The 21390-nt window shown below is 31.9% G+C and overlaps 4 protein-coding genes across 4 annotated transcripts in view; 2 read left to right on the top strand and 2 right to left on the bottom strand.

The window, feature by feature from the left end:
- The window catches only part of Tsp29Fa (Tetraspanin 29Fa), an 11472-nt gene extending 10170 nt beyond the window's left edge, over nucleotides 1-1302 (top strand). The window contains exon 5 of the mRNA XM_088259086.1: nucleotides 654-1302. Coding sequence (XP_088115212.1) covers nucleotides 654-713 — 60 coding nt within the window. The 3' untranslated portion in view covers nucleotides 714-1302. The remainder of the gene's footprint in view (nucleotides 1-653) is intronic.
- A 2066-nt stretch (nucleotides 1303-3368) lies between these two features.
- On the top strand, nucleotides 3369-11219 carry LOC148310029 (CD63 antigen-like). Its single transcript, XM_088259084.1, has 5 exons — nucleotides 3369-3528; nucleotides 5211-5399; nucleotides 6762-6932; nucleotides 7232-7480; nucleotides 10780-11219. Exons 1-5 carry the CDS (start codon nucleotides 3457-3459, stop codon nucleotides 10972-10974), a joined length of 876 nt encoding a protein of 291 aa, XP_088115210.1. The 5' UTR covers nucleotides 3369-3456; the 3' UTR covers nucleotides 10975-11219.
- Nucleotides 11220-11810: 591 nt separating this feature from the next.
- Nucleotides 11811-14348, bottom strand: LOC148310028 (alpha-ketoglutarate-dependent dioxygenase alkB homolog 4). Its single transcript, XM_088259093.1, has 4 exons — nucleotides 14151-14348; nucleotides 13847-14065; nucleotides 12508-12935; nucleotides 11811-12123 (listed from the first exon to the last, which is right to left on the bottom strand). Exons 1-4 carry the CDS (start codon nucleotides 14241-14243, stop codon nucleotides 11913-11915), a joined length of 951 nt encoding a protein of 316 aa, XP_088115219.1. The 5' UTR covers nucleotides 14244-14348; the 3' UTR covers nucleotides 11811-11912.
- A 2808-nt stretch (nucleotides 14349-17156) lies between these two features.
- Nucleotides 17157-21390, bottom strand: part of DCX-EMAP (Doublecortin-domain-containing echinoderm-microtubule-associated protein) — a 54608-nt gene continuing 50374 nt past the window's right edge. The window contains exons 11-19 of the mRNA XM_088259102.1: nucleotides 20835-20972; nucleotides 20562-20693; nucleotides 20279-20407; nucleotides 20019-20147; nucleotides 19003-19294; nucleotides 18110-18292; nucleotides 17912-18007; nucleotides 17690-17804; nucleotides 17157-17427 (exon numbers count right to left, since the gene is read on the bottom strand). Of these exons, the coding sequence (XP_088115228.1) occupies nucleotides 17274-17427; nucleotides 17690-17804; nucleotides 17912-18007; nucleotides 18110-18292; nucleotides 19003-19294; nucleotides 20019-20147; nucleotides 20279-20407; nucleotides 20562-20693; nucleotides 20835-20972 (1368 nt within the window). The 3' untranslated portion in view covers nucleotides 17157-17273. The remainder of the gene's footprint in view (nucleotides 17428-17689; nucleotides 17805-17911; nucleotides 18008-18109; nucleotides 18293-19002; nucleotides 19295-20018; nucleotides 20148-20278; nucleotides 20408-20561; nucleotides 20694-20834; nucleotides 20973-21390) is intronic.

The raw sequence follows: 21390 nt of genomic DNA, 5'->3' as shown, positions 1-21390 counted from the left end.
TCTCAATCGGGTCTTGCACAGATCGCATACAAAACCCCAATACGTTATTTTTTAAACAGAAAATTCTGTTTAAATATCCAAATTTGGATTTTAATTCGATTCGGAAATCAAAATCAAAAAACACACTTCTGCTTATTTCCTTAAATTGTGACCTAAATACGGATCGATCCATCAACAGCCTATAAATATTAAGTTTATTTCTATATGTGTCTAATACATTGCAATATATATATACATATATATATATATATATATATATATATATATATATATATATATATATATATATATATATATATATATATATATATATATATATATATATATATATATATATATATATATATATATATATATATATATATATATATATGTATATATATATATATATATATATATATATATATATATATATATATATATATATATATATATATATATATATATATACATATAATATTTATCATTTTGAAGATGCCCGTCAATGGGTGAAAGTGCCCATTGGTCAATAAACAAGTGAAACTATACTTTAGAGATATCCCATAAAGAAATAACAAAAAACAATGGTCGAATTAAAATCACTTACTCTCTCTTTTACTTTCAAAATCGCTATGTTAATATAATTTGATTTTCTAAAACACCATTTTTTTCAGTTCGTGGGAATTCTATTCGCCTGCCACCTTGCCAAGAGGACAAAATATGAAATGGCGTAACACCAACGATGTAAATTATTTTTAAGTAAAGCATATCATTTAAACTATTTTCAGAAATATAAAATAATGTTCAACTATTATGTTAATTAAGAAGTTTTATTATTATTATTTTTCAAATAAAAACGCTGTATTATGCATTTATAAAACAAAATTATCGACTGTTTTAATTACGTTTATTATAATTTGGATGTCCTATTTTGGATTGTTTACTTAGCTGTTATAATACATTAGATAACATGCAACATACATTATTAAAAAAATAACATACTTAACATTGTACATACATTTTTCTACCAAATACATATATAAAAAATTTAAAAAAAATAACTATGCAAAAAATATTAATATTGCTGTGCACGAGGTAAATAATCTTAGATCCAAAACGTCAAATGTTCAAAAGAGACACATATTTTAATTTTTATTTTTTAGAATAATATTTTGTTTCCAGTTTTTATGAAGAAAACACAAAATTAAGAGTTTTATAATAACGTTATGTTTCTGCAGTAAAATTCTAATAAAATCATCATTTGTCTTTCCTGAATATTTGATGTTTTGGATTTACGATTGTTTACCTCGCACCTACTGATATTAGAGTAATAATAATTTAACAAACCAAAACAAATGTTTATTTATTGTGAATTTTATGTTAATTTATCACTACTTATACCTATACATAAGAATATTTGCACCTTTTATTATTAATAAATTACATTGCATAAATTCTTCTTTCTTTTCCTTTCATTCCTATCTGTGCTTATGATGCAAAGGGCTCCGCATCCGAGTGACACGGTGAAAAAAAAGTCATCAATTATTTATAGCCAAGGTGATCAGTCCTGGGCTACAAATATTGGATCTAGAAGTGGAATATATTTGATGAGATAAAGATGTTGTAAACGAAGGAGTTTGGAGTGAAGGCACTACTCTTGGTACTATTAATTAAGAATATGAAAAGAGAATATCAGAAATGACTAGAGGGCTGCATACCCTTACTCGTTATAAGTTTAGGTACGAATCCCTCGAGGAAAAATATTGATAACATGCATTTATTTATTTAATTTTACAGTTGTTTAATGTCTTAGATTGTAAACGGTGCGCGGTTTTGTCCTTTGATGACGCCGAGGCACGAAGCCATGAAGTAATGGCCAAATATATATTATTTAAGCTTCATCACCTTTTTATATCATAATTGTCACTGGCAGTCGTTGCTCTGCTACTTCACGCTCGTATTGTGACCACAGTATAAGGAAATAGATCTAAGGCTTTATAAATACTCGTATCTCTAGTATTGGAATTACATAGGTTAATATTGTGTTTTAATAAATACAGGAAATCAATAAAAAACATATCTTTATTAGCATATTGCATAGCAAAACGTATTTTTTACACTCTTATCACAATACATATTTTAAAAATATTTGCGCTCTAGGTACAGACAACTGCACACACTAGTGTTAGGCAAGGATGTTAAAATTTATTTTTCCATCTAAAAAAATATTAAATCGAGTCATAATCGATCTCGATTGTCAACAATTTGATTCCCTTTTTTTAAAAATCGTCCGCTAAAATTCATTTCTAAGTGAATAAAAAATTCTATTGATAAGTGAATAATTATATTTAGAAAATACTTTTATATAAATATATCCAAACCACCCGCTAGGGTAACATGAAAACATGGTCTGCTCCGTGTCTGGGAGAGGAAGGTACTTTGAAATTTCTTGGAATGTAAGAATAAAAATAACACAAATTTTATAAAAATATCGATGAATTTCAGTTTTAATTCAAATAATCAACCATCCTTATCTGCATCTAATGGTCAATTACATGAAATAAGTTTGGTTTAATTATATGAAAGCATACAAAACATACGAGCGAAGTGAATGAGCTCAGAATTAAGGGCAATACTACTTGTATGGGAGAGAAAATGAAAGGTAAGTACATATTGAAATCTCAATATAGATGCAGAAGAATATGGAAGTCTCAGACTTTTGACAAGGTTTTGGGTATGTCTAAATCCTTGTTAACAAATCTAGATTTCCCCACTTTGTATTGAGTATTTGCACATCTAAACTTAGATGAAGAAGAATATGGATATCTGGGTATTTACAGAGCTTACGACTTGTCATAAGCTGCCTATGACAGGTCGTAAACCGTATAAATACCCAGATTTCCATATTCTTCTTAACGTATGTCTCAATATCGAAATGTAAAAATAACTCCTAAGTAGAGAAGCCCAGGTTTGTGAACCAAGATTTGGACACACCCAAGATATTGGGTGTTGGTCAAGTTATAGGTTTTATAAAAAAATGAAATCATGTTTTCAGGCGTGTGCTAGTATGTAAAATAATTATAATATGGATCTAGTTTGTAGGGAAGAGGGGATAGCATCAATGGTAAGGGCACTCGGGGTTATATATAGGTACTCGTATAGCTTGTGTAACTTGGACTCGGGACTTAAAATCATTGGTCAGCATTGAAAATCATCAAAAATATTTTTTAAGCCGACAAAAAAAGTATTGTAAATAATATTTTTTTGATCAAACGTGTTTTAATCTCGTTGTCATTACAGAATTATAACGAAAAATAAAACGCTTTATCAAACGTTATCGTTATCAGTCGTGATAAGGCTAAGCGGATCAAGTGGAAGGTAAACCAGCAAGCTAGACTGCTAGATCGATAGCATTGTTTCAATTCACGGCGCAAGAAGTGTAAAACAAAGTGAAGGAAGTGTAAACATTTTCCCAAAATGGCTACCGAGCTAAACATGGGCATGAAATGCATCAAATACATGCTGCTGACTGTTAACTTCATGTTTATCGTAAGTAATTTTTACTTGCATCCTCGAGACTACTAATAACTGAATGCGCATTTTCCAAACCTAATCGCCGTATATAATTGTCTTTTTGTAGATATTTCAGATATACAAAGACAATAGCTTTTGTTCTACTTTACTACTGCAAAACGATTTTTATTTTACTTTACTAAATAGGTACATGATTATATGTAAGAAGCAAAGTTGAAGTTATCTACACCACGTACTTAAAACGCTAATTCCCTTATTGAATCCAACGCCCTTCAATTTGTAATGATACCAAACACAGTCAACACTAAATTACGCACGTTTTTTAATGAAGAATATTTTTCCGTTTGTAGCAGAGTTTATCTAAAATGCTTTTTGTGCTTACGAAAGCTACAATTCGGAAATCGAATTCGGAAACGTTCTTTGGACTTCAAGCATTTTTTTTTTTAAAACATTACACGTTTCTGCGAATGATTATTTAAATACCTACAACTTGTACCAAATACAAAAATAAAATACGTAGATAGTTCAAGTTTGCCCAGAGGGAGTCATACATTTCTGAAAATATTGTCAAAAATGCTGGAGAATAATGAAAATACTAAGTTACTCATACAACGTTCTTTAGCCCCTAAGATAAGACTTACATATTATAAGCAAGTATGTGACTTTATCATCTTGCGTCATTGCGACAGTAATATTTTTTCAAAGAAATAATAAAATTTAGGATGATGTTTTATTTTACAGATTATAACTTATCCACCTATCTGTATGTGTTCGTAATCATATGATGCTATATAGCAACACTCGGCAATTATAGGCGATAAAATAAATACCAATAGTTAGAAAACTATTGGTACATACTTTCATCATTGTAAATAAACATATTATATAATATACATACACACACACACACACACACACATATATATATATATATATATATATATATATATATATATATATATATATATATATATATACATATATATATATATATATATATATACATATATATATATATATATATATATATATATATATATATATATTTATATATATATATATATATATATATATATATATATATATATATATACATATATATACACACACATATATATATATATATATATATATATATATATATATATATATATATATATATATATACATATATATATACAATAATTGAAATTGGATTATTGACTCAATCTTTACCTTTTACTATTTGCCATTTAGGTAATTTTGCAGTTAACCACTTTAAATATTACGATAAACTTCTTTAAAAATTTATAAGGTAAGTATGTTTGACTACCATCCTGGTTTGATTCTCAGGGGAGTTAAAATAAATGTGATTTTTCACATGAATATATTTGTTTAATATCTTCTTGGACTGGTACGTGCAGTGAAGGGTTGAGCTTACCTTCACACAATTAATGAACAAGATATCACTGCATCGATGCGATGCCACTGCACCCTAGTGCATTGCACCCTAGCACTGCCCTATGCACCATTATGTTCAAATAAGGGTAAGTGGTGCAGTAACAATCTCACAAAATGGTATATTAACTGTACAAATCCAGGTGAAGAATACAGAACAGGAGAGCTATGTAAAATTGTTGTTAAAAAAAAAAAATTGCCTTTGTTTGGTACTGAAATAAATAGATTTAACCCAATTACTAATTCATTTTGTTTGTTAGTTGACAGCTGCTCTGATTATATCTATTGGTACTGCGATATACACAATATACAGTGACTTCTCTTTCTTCATTCATGATGGCTTCTATTCTCCCGTGACTCTTCTCATTGTCATCGGAGTCATAATGTTATTTGTCTCCTTGTTTGGTGGTTATGGAGCCTTGAAGGAAAGCACTTGCATGATTAACGTTGTAAGTATTTTAACCCTACTATAATTAAGATGTATTAGAATGTATTATTTGCTTTTACCATAACTATTTCTTTATGCCATTAAAAACCTACTTTTGTTTTTGTTTTAATTTCCTTTATATAGTAAATATCAATAATTTAGAGAAGAAAAATTATTCGTTTTAATAATAGTTTGCTAATGAAATTTGGTTCCCGGTTTATGGTAAAAGAAATATCTTTGAAAATGCTGAGTTCCGATGACTATTTAAATCGGATTGTGCCCCCACAGTTAGTGTCACAGACTTTGTGTCAGAGATTCTAGATTTGAGCCCACAACTGGATTAGTTTTTTGAAGGGGCATCTAGGGCCTAAAAAATAGTGTGAAATAGAAATATTTGTGCACGTAAAAAGAAGAAAAATAATTATCTTTTTAATAATATAAAAAACAGATTTATAACTTAAAATAAAAATGTTTAATCAGATAACTTCAGTCAGTCACGCATATTGTGGATCGATCAGAAGACATAAATTTAAAACATGTATTTGAATGTGATGTATTTGAAGTAAGGACGAATGAAACAGGCCATGGAAGTTTATTTCCTAGAAATCGCAATATAGCAGAACATTGATCTTGTTGAGTAAGTTCATTTATAAAATGAATTTAAGCGATAATCATCCAAAATAATTAAATTAAAAATAATAGTTTATTAGGCATTCACTACAAGAGGTGATGATCACTGAATTAATAGTTATTTTGTATCGAGGGAATGGTTTTTCTATAGGCGGAGAATTTTAGGTCTTGAGATTTTCAGGTAAAAATAAAAATGTTTTCTATGCAAAGAAATCATCTTGGTTATATGCATGTTATTTAAAATTTATTATAAAAATATGCTATTTGAAGGCATTACAATACAGATTCCTTTGTTTAAAACAATTCATTATCTAAATCATAATAATAATATGCATTAAATTAATTGAATAGAAAAGGATTTTAATATGACAAAAATAATGAAATCAATTATAAGATAAATATTAAATATGTATATTTTTATATTTAAATCATTGGTAAATAAAGGTGTAAATTATAAATATACATTTTTATTCATCAGAATCTCTTCTGTATAAGTTGTACATACAATTTGAAAAATATATCTAAATTTATTTATAACCACAGATTTTCAGGAATGTTTTTATCCTTACTATTCATACATTATCAAAGATTGGAAGAAATAACCAATAAATGGAAGTATTAATAAATAGTTGAAGCAAACTATGGCATGTGATGCGTTTCACAAATATTTTACTAATGCAAATGATATCCAGTATTTTTATTGATACATTTGTAATTTTGAAAGTTTTACATAAGTATTCATTATTATTTCCAGTTTGCGCTTTTCCTGGGATTGGTCTTCATACTAGAAATCGCAGCAGCTATAGCAGCGTACAGCCTTCAGTCAGGCTTATTCGGGCTGATTGAAGACAATCTTTTAACGGCACAATCGCACTATAACGAAACAGCAGATTCAACTGAAGCTTTTGATTTTCTCCAAAGTAGGGTAGGTTGTAAACATAACTTAAAAAATAACAATTACTTTACAATCGAGTAGCTCTAATCAACTCAATTTTTTGTTACCAGATATACCTCTGGTAACAAAAAATGTTTTTGGAAACAATTTTTATTTTTTAAGATAATTAATTATTTAATTTAAATAATATTTTATACATATGGCTAAAACTATAACCAAATAGTTTTTACTGATGAAAGCAGAGTTATCTGTATTTGGGCTTTGATAACTTATTTAAAATCATGAATATTTAAAAAAAATAATCTTTTGAATTTATTGGTGAACCTAAGCTCTACTGTTGCGGCATTAATAACGCATCTGATTGGGATGGATTTTATGATGGAAAAAATCATACCCAAAATTTCCGAGAAATGGTTCCAAGATCTTGCTGTCCTTACGATGTGGATGTCCCAAGCGAAGTGGATGTCTGTGATGCATCTCAAGCATGGTCAAGAGGCTGCATGGGTCGCCTGGTAACTCTAATCCAGCAAAGCACTCTCTTATTGGGAACTGGAGCCATGACTGTCGCATTTATTCAGGTTTTTACATTTTAAATATTTATTGTGCCAGTGTGAATTATTATATTTCCTCGTACATACGTATTAGCAGGACTTTTATTTTAAACAAAAAAGGTCCCGGAATTCACTTCATGTCAAGCTTTTTACTAAAAAAAATAGTTCATAAGAGACGTCATCTTGACATTATTTTGCTATTTACTCTTTATTAACTGATGATTTATGGATCAAATTACTTCCAAAAATTCATCACCAACCTTCGAGATTGCCCACTCATATTTTACATTTCTTAGTATTTCCTCTTCGGGTAAGTTCTTTACGAAGTTGCTTAGCCGTATGTCGCTGGTTTTATTTACTATTTTGGTGAAGAGCTTGCATTCCGGACTACATCGGACGTCGCCTGTTTCGTGGTTTTAAGGCTTATCATTAAGGAGTGTATTAAGATTAATACACTCCTTGATGATAAGCGATCCATTTAATTCCATTTTAATCCGTATCACCTTAAACAAAACAAAGTAGAATTATCTGTCATGAAAACAATATTAACTTGCTTCAACTTGTTCTCATTCGGAAAAGAACGGACATTTTATAAAACGAACTGTCCACCAATTCCTTACTTATAATACTATATGTAAATCGCAGTTCACAAAATTATATTAGAAGTTATCATTACCTTCCGTTTGCCAAAATGTCCTTTCATATAAAATCCGGTGAAATCAATGGACACATTTTGAACAAAAAATGTTTGTAACATGTATTAGGGCTTTTAAAGAAAATAGTGGATTCTTGTACTGGGCACCTTAAATCGTCGGTTTGGTCCCGATTTTCAATATTCAATCAATTTTAATTTAAAGCCATAGTAAGGTAGAGAAAAATAAACATGTTGTAAAATATTGTTTTTTTTTTTATTATTTTCAATAGTTTTCGTGAACAAGTGTTCCTTAGGACCCTAGAAGAGTTGCCTCGAAAGTCACAATTCCTCGGGAGTCCGCTAACCCCCCTCAGTCTGCCTCCTTAATGTGTCACCCATCGTGTTTTCTGTTTTAATTTCCACAAAAACGGTTATATCTAATAAAAAGGTGCGAGGCAAAGTTATCGCCACAAAATTATCTAAAAAATATATTTATTTCACCTTGATGGTTTACTTTACTTTACTTTTCACAAAGAGGTTTCGATAAATGTGTAACTACATTACTTACTTACATTGCTTATAAAAATAATAGAAAGCATGTCTATCTGTACCTCTAGGTTTAGAAATGTTTGATAGGGTCGTTTTAGTAGCTTAGGTTTGCTTGGCATTCCTCCATATACTTTTTTGTAGGTTTCAAGGGTGAGTATAGAGCGCGGGAGGTTGACCAGTTGGTGCGGGTAGTTTCCTAATGGGGCTGGGGTCCCCAGTAGGAACTAACTTTCCTGTCGCTGTCACTTTGGCTATTAGAACATGGTGGTGGATTGTACACACTAATTTACATGCCCCCTAAAGGTGGGGACTGACCAGTCATTTTGTCGTAACACAACACGTTACAATGTGAGCAGTGACCTAGGAATGTAGCAGGAGATTATGGCTATTATCAGAGGGACATTTTCCAACTGAGTAGGCTCAGACTTCAGGCGGAATCAGGCTTTATCATGCCAACATTTAAAAATTTGTGTAACTCTAGCACTTGCAAGTGAAACTTTTTAGGTTCTAGGGTCAGTTGATTTTCTTTTAACGTTTACATATTTATCAAATATTTCCCTTCTCTTTAAACAATTTGGCTATTTTATTGACTACCGAAGAACGGGGCTACTTGAACTTTGATGTGTTACTTGAGCCCAGTACAAAAAAAAATTAAATCTGTATTTGGTCTAAAATAATGAATGTATCAACATGATTCATTGATTCCCTGAAAGGTGACACTTATTGTCACAACACTCCGATAGATACTCAATAGAGGCTCAATTAACACATCAAAGTTCAAGTAGCCCCGTTCTACGGTACTTGATTTAATTATCCAAAATAAATATTTTAGTACTGAGAATCTAAGATACTCATACTTAAGGACTGCTGTTTAAGTCTGTACTAAATCACGATCCGACAGTGCAATTTGGCCTGTAAACTGTCATTCTGCATGCTGCTTTCTTTGCTGGCGAAGGGCCGACGAAGATTTCCTTCTCTATGGACGCTCTCATTACCTTTAAGTGTTTGTTAATTCAAATAGGTACATCGTATCAAATCTGACATCGCTTAACCATTGTTTTCACATTCCCTATGACAAACTGTTTTACACGTCTGCGGCTCATTTGCTATTTACTTTGTGAAAGTAAATCGGTGGGTTTCAAAGTCATAAATGCATACCATTTTCAAACAAAAAAAGTCCCAGAATTCACTTCATGTCAAGCTTTTTACAAAAAAAAATTAGTTCATTACAATACCATATTTTATGATTTTGATGAATTATATAAATATAGATTGTAATTATGTAACCGCAAACATTGTTCAATCTCATTGATTTTGAAAATAAAAAATAAAAATAAATTCTGTGAAAAAAGATGTCGGAACGCCGTTCCACTGCGTTACATGTAGAAAAAAGCCCTGCATATTAGTATTCAATAACCTCTACAAGCTTGTAGGAGTACAGGTATCCAAGTGAATGCTCTGACTATTGCCAACATTCTCTTTTCTCCATTAGTATTCCATTTCAATTTCCTTTTCCACATAGCAGTAATAGCCTTCCCGTCAAGTTTATTCCCTCATGGTATGTGTACCATACATAGCGCATCGATTCGATGCTACATACAACGACATCATGGCTACAATAATAAAGGTGAAAATAGAAACAGAGGGAAAAGAAGACCAACAAGGTGGTATATGGAGCAGTTAAAGGGGAAGGCAGGTGTCATATCGCTCACTCCTTTCAAGAACGTCAGAAATCAAAAATCGTCAATTTTCAGTTAGGCATGTTTTCGGAATGCCCAAAAAATGTACTATATCCCAGAAAAAGAGGCATTTTTTAAATAGAAAAAACCTTCAGGTTTTACCTAAAAAGGTCTGTTGCATAGTAAAAAGTTCAATAAGTGGGTTGATACATAATTATTTTTAATACATTGTATTATATTTTTAAACTTTAAAAACGTTCTCCTGAAAAATCAAGTTTTTTTTATTTATGACGTTCTTGAAAGGAGTGAGCGATATGTTATATACATATCTGAAACTTTAAAAAAAAGTTTAACAAAGACTTTGTCAATAAAAAACAGTGTGTGCTTATAAAATGTATACAGGCTGCATTCACAATGCAAGGTTTTTATGCTGTGAATTGAATTTCATTGCACTTACATTGCAGTTCTTGGGAATCATGTTCTCTATCATGTTGGGGAAAGCTATCCGCGAAGCCAAGTCTGAGAGAGAAAGGCGGCGATGGGAGATCAGAGAGCAGATAGTGAACAGCTACACTCAGATGGAGCCCCACCAGGCCAAGAAGCAGGACCCTCCTGCACCAGTCATCTATGTTCCATCCATTGGCCATTCCACTACTTAAAATAGTGGATCAAATAATACATCAACAAAAAAAACTTTGTTTTATATTGTCTGCTATATAAATTATAATTATTTAAATTATTAAAATCACTTAATGTAAAGATTAACAAAATTTTAATAACATTTTTGATAAACTTATGAAATACATTTGAATTTTGTTATAATTAATAGAGTGTTAAAAAAAAAATTGAAGTTCCACAATATTTTAACATGAAACTCGATAATAAAATTATCTTCACCATGTAATGAACAGTATCTTTAAATTATATGAATATGAACCTTATACAAGCAAAATATTAGCATGCTGAATGTCCTCCGATATGCAAAACAATAAAAATATACCGGGCTCCCGTAGAGCAAGTAAAAAGTTTTAAATATCTACGAAGCATAATCACAGAGGATGCCGGGTATCTTAGATAAAAGACCAAAATATTTGTGAAGAAAAAAATCAATGCTGGAATAATATAAAATTACAGTAAAAAAAGCTTTTTTGAATTCAAAATCATAATAAGTGTCAAAATCCAAGCAGATTAGTAAATTTATCTACTACCTGACCTTGTCAGATTAAAAAGAAAAGAAATAAAAATTACTTTAAAAATTTAACTTACAAAAAGAGAAATAAACATTGTATTTATAATATGTAGTTACATATAGCCTGCATTTTGAATTAAACTTCTTTTACTGTACCAACATATACATGTATGTATATTTGTGATCTTTACCATAGTCGAAGACAATACTGCATTATCTGATGCAGTGCTCTATACACAATCAGATGTTGATAATAAAAAAACAATGATAACGGAAAATTAAGATAGGTAAAATAAAACAAAGCAATAGATATATTTGAAATTTAATAGGTAAAATACATATTATACAAACTTAGATAATTCGTTTATACACAATTTTAAAAACATTGGTAGCAAAAATATATCAAATTTAGCACACTTTATCAACGTAACGGTGATTCCAAAAGGAATTAGCAGCGTCTAATATTTCACTACCTTCATTTTCCCAGTCACCCCCGGGCAGGAAGGGTGGAGTGAACTCTCGGTATGCCAGGCAAACTCTTCGTTGCGTTATGTCTTCACGGAGGACACAGTGTTCCCAATTGTATCGGGCTCTACCGTACAATACGAGGAGAGAACGCCTGCAAGAAATGTTTACAGAGAATCATTTTAAATTTTCATAAAGCCACGAGAATAACATATACATTTTTTGCATATTTAAATACAAAATAAACATAAATCTGTATTTGAAATAAATTTAAATTATAATGTTTATTCCCAAACCAACGCTATTGTGCTGATTCTCTACTAATAGGTATTGTTCAAAACATAAACCAATCAGAAATTTAGCAGCACACAGGACACAACTATATCTTTGAGTTTTTAAATTGATCACTACAAATTCCACAATTTCTATTTAAATAAGTACCCAAAAGTAACGTTTAAAACATATTTCAACATGTCCTCTTTTGCCTGAAAAGCAACAAAGTATGTCTTAGCTGTGAAAAATGTCAAGAAAGTTATACCTCGGCATTGGTATTCTGACAGTGATGTCTCTCATTTCAATGTCCTGGTCCGCACACTCGGAAGGCACTACTCCCACATCGTCTATCAGCTCTCCGTTGTCATTGACCACCCGGCGGTACGTGGAGCAGTCCAGCAGGTTATACTTGTTCATGTCTCCCTTGTACGGAGTCATGGTCAGCATAGAGTCCGACAGACAGTTGACGGTGACGATTCTCTCTCCCCATACCCAGCAGTCGTCTATATGCGGATCGATGGACGCTCCCCTTGTCGGGTCGTACTCCAAGGAGCACTGCTCGATAGTCCGGTAATTATTCAGGATAGGTATGTGTTGAAATTTCTCCTGGACAAAGCGGGAAAATTCCGGGAACCCTTTAAATTCCCCAATTCGTAATTTTTTCTTTTTAAAATTTGTCTTTGGTCCGAAATTCTGAAAGTAACAAATCATTTAATGTTTCTTCAATGTTTGGAAAACACTGTAAATATAACATTTATTCCTCTATTTATTCCTCAAGGAACTCGTACCCTTAACAGTAGTAGCTACCCTAAGTGCCCTAGCACCTACTCCATTCCCTTTCCCATAAAACTGATATGTCCTCCTTATGAGCCTGAAAACACTCTGAGATTCGGATTATTGGTAATGTTAGGTGCGGGACTGATCACACTTCTTTCATAACTAAGAATCAAGTTAACACCATAACTAAGAATACAATAAAGCACAATTCTATGTACCATTAATGGATACAGATAGGTGTCAGATTTTTCAGATTTATCCTACTAATTTCGCACCACCAAACACTTTGCCTTTATCGGAGTTACTTAGAAACTAACAGGGATACCTAGATACCCGATGATGGAAAGGTGTGAGACAAAACCAGTAAGGAAAAGTACTCAAGAAATAAAAAATAAAAAAATCAAGTGTTTTCATTATAAAGCAACATAATTCATTTGTTTGACCGTGCAGTAATATCTCATAAAGGGAATTGAATTAAATCTACAAATACATATTCAGAAAACTTCACCATGTGTCATTTGTTGGCTAAATCTCAATTTGTTTGGGCCATTAAATAACTCAGGTTTTTGTCGCACTTTATAACCTTATTGTATTTGCAATTGAGAGAAACGAAAACCTTTCACCCAGTTTTGCCCTCTGCATGCCGAATTTGAGGAATAAAATCTGTAAGGTGGTGCCCGGATCCAAAGAAATAGGTCTGGCTTACATACTTAATATATAACTTGATAAACTTAAATTGTTCTTTACTATTTCACAACGACAGAATTAGAATCTGACAAGTGATTTGTAACACGAATATTGCAACTCGATAATAAATGAATACCTACCTGTTTTTTGCGTCCACTTTGAGACAAATCCCATGGCATTTCATCAATACCTTGCATCAATAGGAGTTCTTCAGCTTCGGAGATAAAGTCGAGCTTTATAAATACCCCCGGGAACGGTATAAAGTTTCCCGAATGATCTGGGTGACTGGACTGAGGTTCATTATTCCATCCTTCCCATGCTTTATCACACAGTGGGCAATAAGTATAGCAATTTTCTCTCTGTACATAACACAAAAAATTTATTAAATGATTCGATCGCATACGTGTTAATATTTGGATGAACTATAAATAAATAGTAACTTACATCAGAATACATTTTTTCGTTTAACTTGTAATCGTTTTCACAAATAAGGCACGTTCTGCATCCTTTACATCCACATGGACGCGGAGTATTCATTATAGATAATAAGTCTACAATTATAATACAATCTCACTTCGCTATCGTCAAAAAACGCGTTCGCTTAAATATTAGACACAACCTCCTACGAGATGAAAAAATGACAGTTCAAAAATGATAGACAATATTTCCATAGAGAATACGTCGGCTACAAAGTCACGTCTTTTCCAGACTGTAAGTTTGACGAGGGAATAGGTAGGTTGGTAATTTACGGAAGAATTATTATTATTTTTTTTTTCCAATACCAACCTTTTGTAATTAGTTAAATAATAAAAAAAAGGTTAAGGTTAAAAAAGGCAACGAAAATGTTTTATTTTCCAATGTTAATATTTTTTCATCTAATCACCTCCTGGTGGTAAAATAATTTATTATGCTTAATAAAAAATATTAATGTGAGGGGGAGTATAGAGATACATCGTTTAAAATTCCCACCAAGAAGGAGGATAAATAAGATCTCAATTCTTTGTTGAAAAAAAGTTGTACGACTGATTTAAATTCCCCCAAGATTTCTCCACTGCCCTAAATCGCTTACAGACAATGTTGCTCAATTTTAGAAGAGCCCACAAGCAAGGATGAATAATAATAATGATTTTTGAAAAATCATGTATCATTATTTTCGCAAAATCATCTTCGCTGTGATTGATTATGTGGATAGTAAAATTATTGAAACAATTGAAACTAATTTTATTTTTTTTCTGAAGATCGTCTTGCTCTCATTGTCTCCAACTACTTATTGAACAGCATTCCATAAAGCCACGTATTCTGAAATATTTTTGGGGTTTCCCTTTATGGTTGCTATGGTAGCAAAAAAATCAATATTTCAATAATTTTAAACGTTGGTTGTTCAACAAACCTGGGTTATTCAACATTTGAAATAAATAAAACACATTTTTTATGAAGATAAGTTTATTTGATAAAATATGATAATGTTAATGAGTATTAAATATTGATATTCTTTTATTTTTTAATAAACATGACACATTAATATGCAAATAATGTGATAAAAAATTCTAAGTGCACTTTTGTGATATTATGTTTTCCTTCCCAATGCTAAGAGATAAATGAATACTTTTATTTGCATAATGTATGTTATGGTATGTGATCTTATGTCAATTTTGAAATGTTTTTAGGCGATTATATTTGATAAAAGTCTAGTTTATCTATTGTTTGGGATGTTTCCAATAAGCTAGTAGAAGTATATTGTTCTGTAAATTTACAGCCTAAATTTTGAGAGTGCTTAAAATCAATAATCATTTATCAGTGGAACAATAATTTATTATCATACTAATATTTCTATTATTTTGTAAATCTAAAGACTTGCACTTCTACGTTACAAAGGTGTAAATATTTTTTTCAAAGATGTTAAGGTATTACATATCAAATTTTAACTAACTTATAGCAATATATTTTGTTTTACATACAACATTTCTTACAAGTTATTAAAATAATAACAATTGATGTAAACTAATTATTTTTGCATGCAAAAAAATTAGATTAACATATTAATCTAAATCACAGACTCCAAACATGAATGTAAATATTAATGTTTTGGGAATAATAAAATATTTGAAAGCAAAATTGGCAAACTTTGTAATGTAAATAAATATATATAAAAGTGTCTACAGAGCCTTTTGCTAAAAAAACTTCTTTGTCTAATCCTTACTTAATTTATATTAAAAATTTGCTTAATCTCATTAAATGTAATTATGTGTATATATTACTGTGAAAATACTGTATTGGATTTCACGGTAACATGAATAATATTATAGTTTGCTAATAAAATATAAAAGAAATTGGTCAATAGTTGTACATTTTTTCAAACGCTTTTGTTTAAACAAAAAATAATTAATAGTAGTAATAATAATTTTAAATTGCATAACATTTCATGTCGTTTTTAGTTAGTCATATTGCAATATTAAATAAAAATAGCTTTACTCTTTGTAAATATTTAAACTCGTCATAAATGTACGGAGGTACATTTTGATTTATTCAATATAAATAAATGCTTATTTTAAAAATAAATAGGGTGTCAGATTTAATTATATTCTATCGATTAACGTCAACTCTCTTCGGCAGAGTCATGAAACCTCAAAAAAGACATTTGCTAAGACTGCTAATTATTATTATACTATAACTATTTTTAAAAGCATTGTTTTATTTTGTAGGCAGTGATAATTAAGAACAATATATTACAATCTTTCTCAGGTCTTACTTACAATACAGTACAATAGAATTCCAACAATGTATAACTTTTTACCCATCATCATAAATGACTTGAATTCATAGGAAATTCACACGAATTCATACAAAAAAATTCTCAATATTATTTGGCATTAAACATTAACGAAAAAATAATAGCCCTAATAAAACTAAACAATAAAATACTGAGTATTCAATTTGAATATATTGCTATATACGTATTTCATTGCAAATTGACTTTTTTATTGTAAACAAATATATAAAAATAAATTAGGTACTGCAATGAAGGAAGTTTGAAAATGCATTTTTATTGCGATGTGATAAAGAATTATGTATTATACAGAGAAATATGTATTACTTGATGCTATAATTTGCTTTTTTTCTTCATAAAATTACCTACTGATATTTAAAAAAAAATCTAATAATCATATGATAAACCAATAGCTTGCGTAAGGTATAAATTTTACAACGTTACTCTTAAATAACTCCTGCATCATAATAGATATGTATAATTAATAATCTTAACTTTAAAATATCTATTCTTACTTCCAACCTTAATAAATATAAACCAAATATATTCATTGACAGATATTTCATCAACCGACATCCATACAATTTTTCGAATAACCTCATGTATGGCGAGTCTAAGAACGACGTCTGCCTTTCTCTCCTAACCTCCTTACGGCAACGGACATCTCGACTTCTGGCTTGACTTTGGTCTTCTCTGTAGGAACCACGTGGGTGTATTGGTCCAAGAGATATTAAGTGCAGGGCGGATTGGTCCACCTTAGACTAGTGTTGTGAGAGAGATCTATGTCTTGGTGGGGAGCGCTAATCCTCAACTAGCTCCCATAGCATCAGGGCTGCGTCGGACCCTCCGCTGGTCACGACTCCACGGTCATTGTACAAAAACCTTGCGCAAGAAACCTGCCCACTGTAGACCTTCTGCTCGGTGTACTCTGCCTTGGATGTTACACAAGGGTACCTAAAATCGTCCAGTTAGATTTAATAACTATGAATGAAAAACAAACAATAATGTACCGCAACTATAATAGAAACACTGCAGACAGGAATCGGAAAGACTTATATATGCCAAACCTAAGGAAATCTCGATTTTCTTACATTATTCATACTTTTTATTTTATTTTATTGAGCTTCCACCCGCTTACGAGTGATTATAAGTGATATTATTCACGAGTTATATTACCTATTGTGTATACATTCGTTTACCAACAACATTTTCTTACCTAAAGAGTCGAAGATGTCCATCGGCATCTCCACTGATAAGCAAATCGTGAGCAGATGACCTGCTTGCTGTAGTTATAAGTGAGGTCATCGGATAATATCTATTGTTCCATTGTCCTTTAAAAAATAATAAAAAAACAGCATATATTATTGTAACTAAGACATAAAGATATAAACAGTAATATTATATTATGTTACAATGAATGATTATCTTGTCTTCATACCTGCGACTAAGAATCCCACCGTTGAAAAGTGCGTGTACCACTTAACATCTTTCATCGCAATGGGACTCTTCTCTGGTGAAAGTGATTTTACATCCCCTAAAAAAATAAGTTCATAATATTATTAAAATCTCGTAAATGAACAATTTTCTCTAATTTTTTGTTCATGTTTACTGTTTTCATAATTTTCTAGGTACTTACAGAAAGCAATGTCGTAGTCTGCAGTAACAGTTTGCAGATAACATCCATCAGTACTCCAGTCTAATTGCACTAGAGGTTGTGATCCCCGAATCTTGTTGCACTTCTTGTAAGAGAAGCCATCTCTTGTGACACGAAACAGGTAGACGCTGCCATTTTGGGACCCAATAGCTATCATGTCTCCAGCTGGAATATTTAAGAAATTATTTTGAGATAAAATATGGAATTTATGCATTCAGAATTCCAAAAGAAAAACGCCGGCGGACAACGTGAGATTGGCTTAATCCAAAGTACAATGAAGGACAATTTAAAGCAACGGTGGGCTGCAGGGGGCTCGGAAGGGCTCGCGCGAGCCCCTTGCTACATTAAAAAATCAATATTTTCTGATTTAATCAGTATGTGAATGCAATTTCAGTGTCTGGTTTAGATGTATTATGAAACATAAAACTTTGTTGCATTTTGAAATTTCTCGAGAAATATATTTATTAGGGATGCGCAATAAACTCAGGTAATATTTAACATAATTGCATTTTTTGTTTAAAACACCGATTTGTATTGAAAAAATAAGTGTTTCTTTGAAATAAATGAATGGTTATGAAAAGAGTTTTTAAAAAGTAAGGTGTTCACAACATAATTTTTTTTTTAAATACCGCCAAATATATATGTATTCTCAAAAAAATGTGGGTTCTCGCGTAGCCGGATGCATACTGACCTCGTATAATTGGGAGTACACCCTCAACCACACCAAAAGATATGTTCTTAGCGTGGCGACACAGTCGCTGTGGGGGGTAAAAACTGGCTGCAAGCAGCAACCGGAGAAAATGGAAGGAAGGGGAAGAGGCTTATATCCAGCAGTGGAGAAAGAAGGAAAGAAAGATGAGGCAAGTGTCTCTCACTTGGACTGTATCCGACGCAGTTGAGCGGAGAGCCGCACACCCTGACGGTGGCGGCCGCGGCGCCCGTCTCGGCGGCCAGCACCACGAGGTGGCCCTCGGAGGAGCCGGCGGCCAGCGCGGCGCCCAGCGGGTGGAAGGCCAGCGACACGCACTCGTAGCCGGCCTGCGCGGACCATACGAGCCGGTGGCGCCGCCACAGCGCCACGCTCTTGTCCTGCCCGGCCGTGGCGAACAGCTCGTCGTCGGGGTGCACGGCCAGCCCTGCTAATTGGCGCCCGTGACCGAATACAACCTGCAGAAAGGCATTCAAATGATATTTTATGCTATTTTTTGACATCTTAAAATAGATGCAGAATATGGAAGTCTGGGCAGCTTCTTACACATTCATTCATCTTCTCATAAGAGTACACGCCGATTAGGCCAACTCGACGAAATTCTTTGTTTAAAAATTATGAATAGTGAATAATCTACTGGCTTCCCTTTTTAAGTTTCAGAAGTCTTTTCTATATATTCTATAACATTCAACGGCTAACCTAAAAAATTAATAAAATACTGATACTTTGTGGCACATGTCTTAACACGAAGTTTGTTTTATTTTAGTATTTTTTTTCTAACTGGTTTCAATAAATACCTGAAAATAATAATAATAAAAACTCCACGCCTTCAACATGTATCACCTCAAACCTCTCCTTTATCCGCCTAATCACCTAACTGTGAATATATCTGTAACTGTGTGATATTTAGTACATATCAATCCCTGATGAAGACATGGCCCTTCTCGAAACCAGTTGAAAAAATAGTACAAAAAACAAAGTGGTAAAGAATATTCGTGGTAAAGTTACTGCTTTCGTGGAAGGGAATGCACATTTATTTTTTAAACAATACGAGATATTTTTGTCTTATTCCTTGTAAGCAGGTACCAGGGAGTCTGTGCCAAGTGAAAGTAAGTAGGTTCCCCAGTGATTGCAATTTGGTGTTAATATAAGCAATCAATGATATCTGCTTAAGTTTCTTACCTGGTTGAATCTCCTTTGTAATGAGCCTTCCATTATGTTGTTCCTAGTGGTTCCCACGTAAATATTTCCGTCGTTCCTTCCCGGCCTCTGCGGGTAGATACTGCGCACTCCTCCTGCTGATTCCGGTAACTGTGGCAAATATGAATAGATTAGACAATATCTAGAAGGCATTGATACTTGTAGCCAATATTATCTACTTAAGTGGGCAAAATGTTTTTCTAAGTAATTAGGGTACAAATAATGTTATTTTTTCTTGATACCTTGGTATCTGTGATCCTTTTATAATTCTGTAAAGAGTCCCAAGCTGCTATCTTTCTGTCTTTCTCTCCCCCAGAGAGTAATGTCCCTTCAGACAGCATTATCAGAGAACTAATTCCTTTGTTATGGGCCTAGAAATTTAATTTATAGCATATTAGATATCTTAATAAACATATGTATGTATAAATATAAAAATATAATTGAATTGGTTTTTTGGTGATCCTTTCTGGTTCATACGATCATTTATTGAATTTGAGCAAATATAAAATTTAAAGGAATACGCACCTCAAATTCCATTCTGACAAAGTAAGCACCATCGCTGTCAACACTGTAAATGGTAATAAAGCCATCACTATCGGCTGTTACCACGTCTCCATCTTGTTCAAACTGTAGACTAGTTACGTTTGTTCTTGACGGCTGGAATTAAAAATTGCAAATATAATTAGCATATACCTTTTTAATAAAAAAAAATTCTTATTACACACATATGTTGTCCAACTTCTCGAATAGATTTTGTTTTATTTATTTATTTGTATTCATTAAAATAAATGAGCTAACCGGTTTGATAATATCCGTCCTCTCGAAGAATCCATCCTTTCTTCTGTTCCAGAAGGCGAGGTGACCCTTTCCGTGGGTAATGAGAAGGTTGTCATCTAACGGATGGAAAGCTGCACCAGCCATCTCCTCTTGCAGAGTCTGCTCTCCAAAATAATGTTACAGTTAGTGTTTAATTAAATTAGCTTACAACTTGTGTAATGAAACACTTGGGCTGGTTTAGACTATGTATAGTAAAACATAGTAAAGCACATTGGTCTAGTGTGGAATTGTGGATTGTAACTAATGCTTTCAATGTCCCTATCACAATCAGCGGGGCATGTAAGTTAATATTAACAAGTGTGCTACTTTGCATTGACTAAATATATTATATCAATTATTAACTAACCATTAACTGTGTAGAATAACATAATGATTTAATCATGAAAATAAAACACTTTTGAGATTGATCTGAACACGACTAGTTTCAAGAACTATAGATTTTTTCAGCAGAGAAAAGTGAAGTTTCTCTGCTCAATATTTTTAAATCCCTGTTTCCGTGCAAACTGTATCGTGTATT

The sequence above is a fragment of the Brachycentrus maculatus genome, unplaced genomic scaffold (assembly GCF_059751285.1).
Source record: "Brachycentrus maculatus isolate JH-2025_06_01 unplaced genomic scaffold, ASM5975128v1 h1tg000110l, whole genome shotgun sequence".
NCBI classification, from domain to species: domain Eukaryota; kingdom Metazoa; phylum Arthropoda; class Insecta; order Trichoptera; family Brachycentridae; genus Brachycentrus; species Brachycentrus maculatus.
Note: the sequence above shows the minus strand (reverse complement) of the source record. Positions and strands in the feature narration are given on the sequence as shown.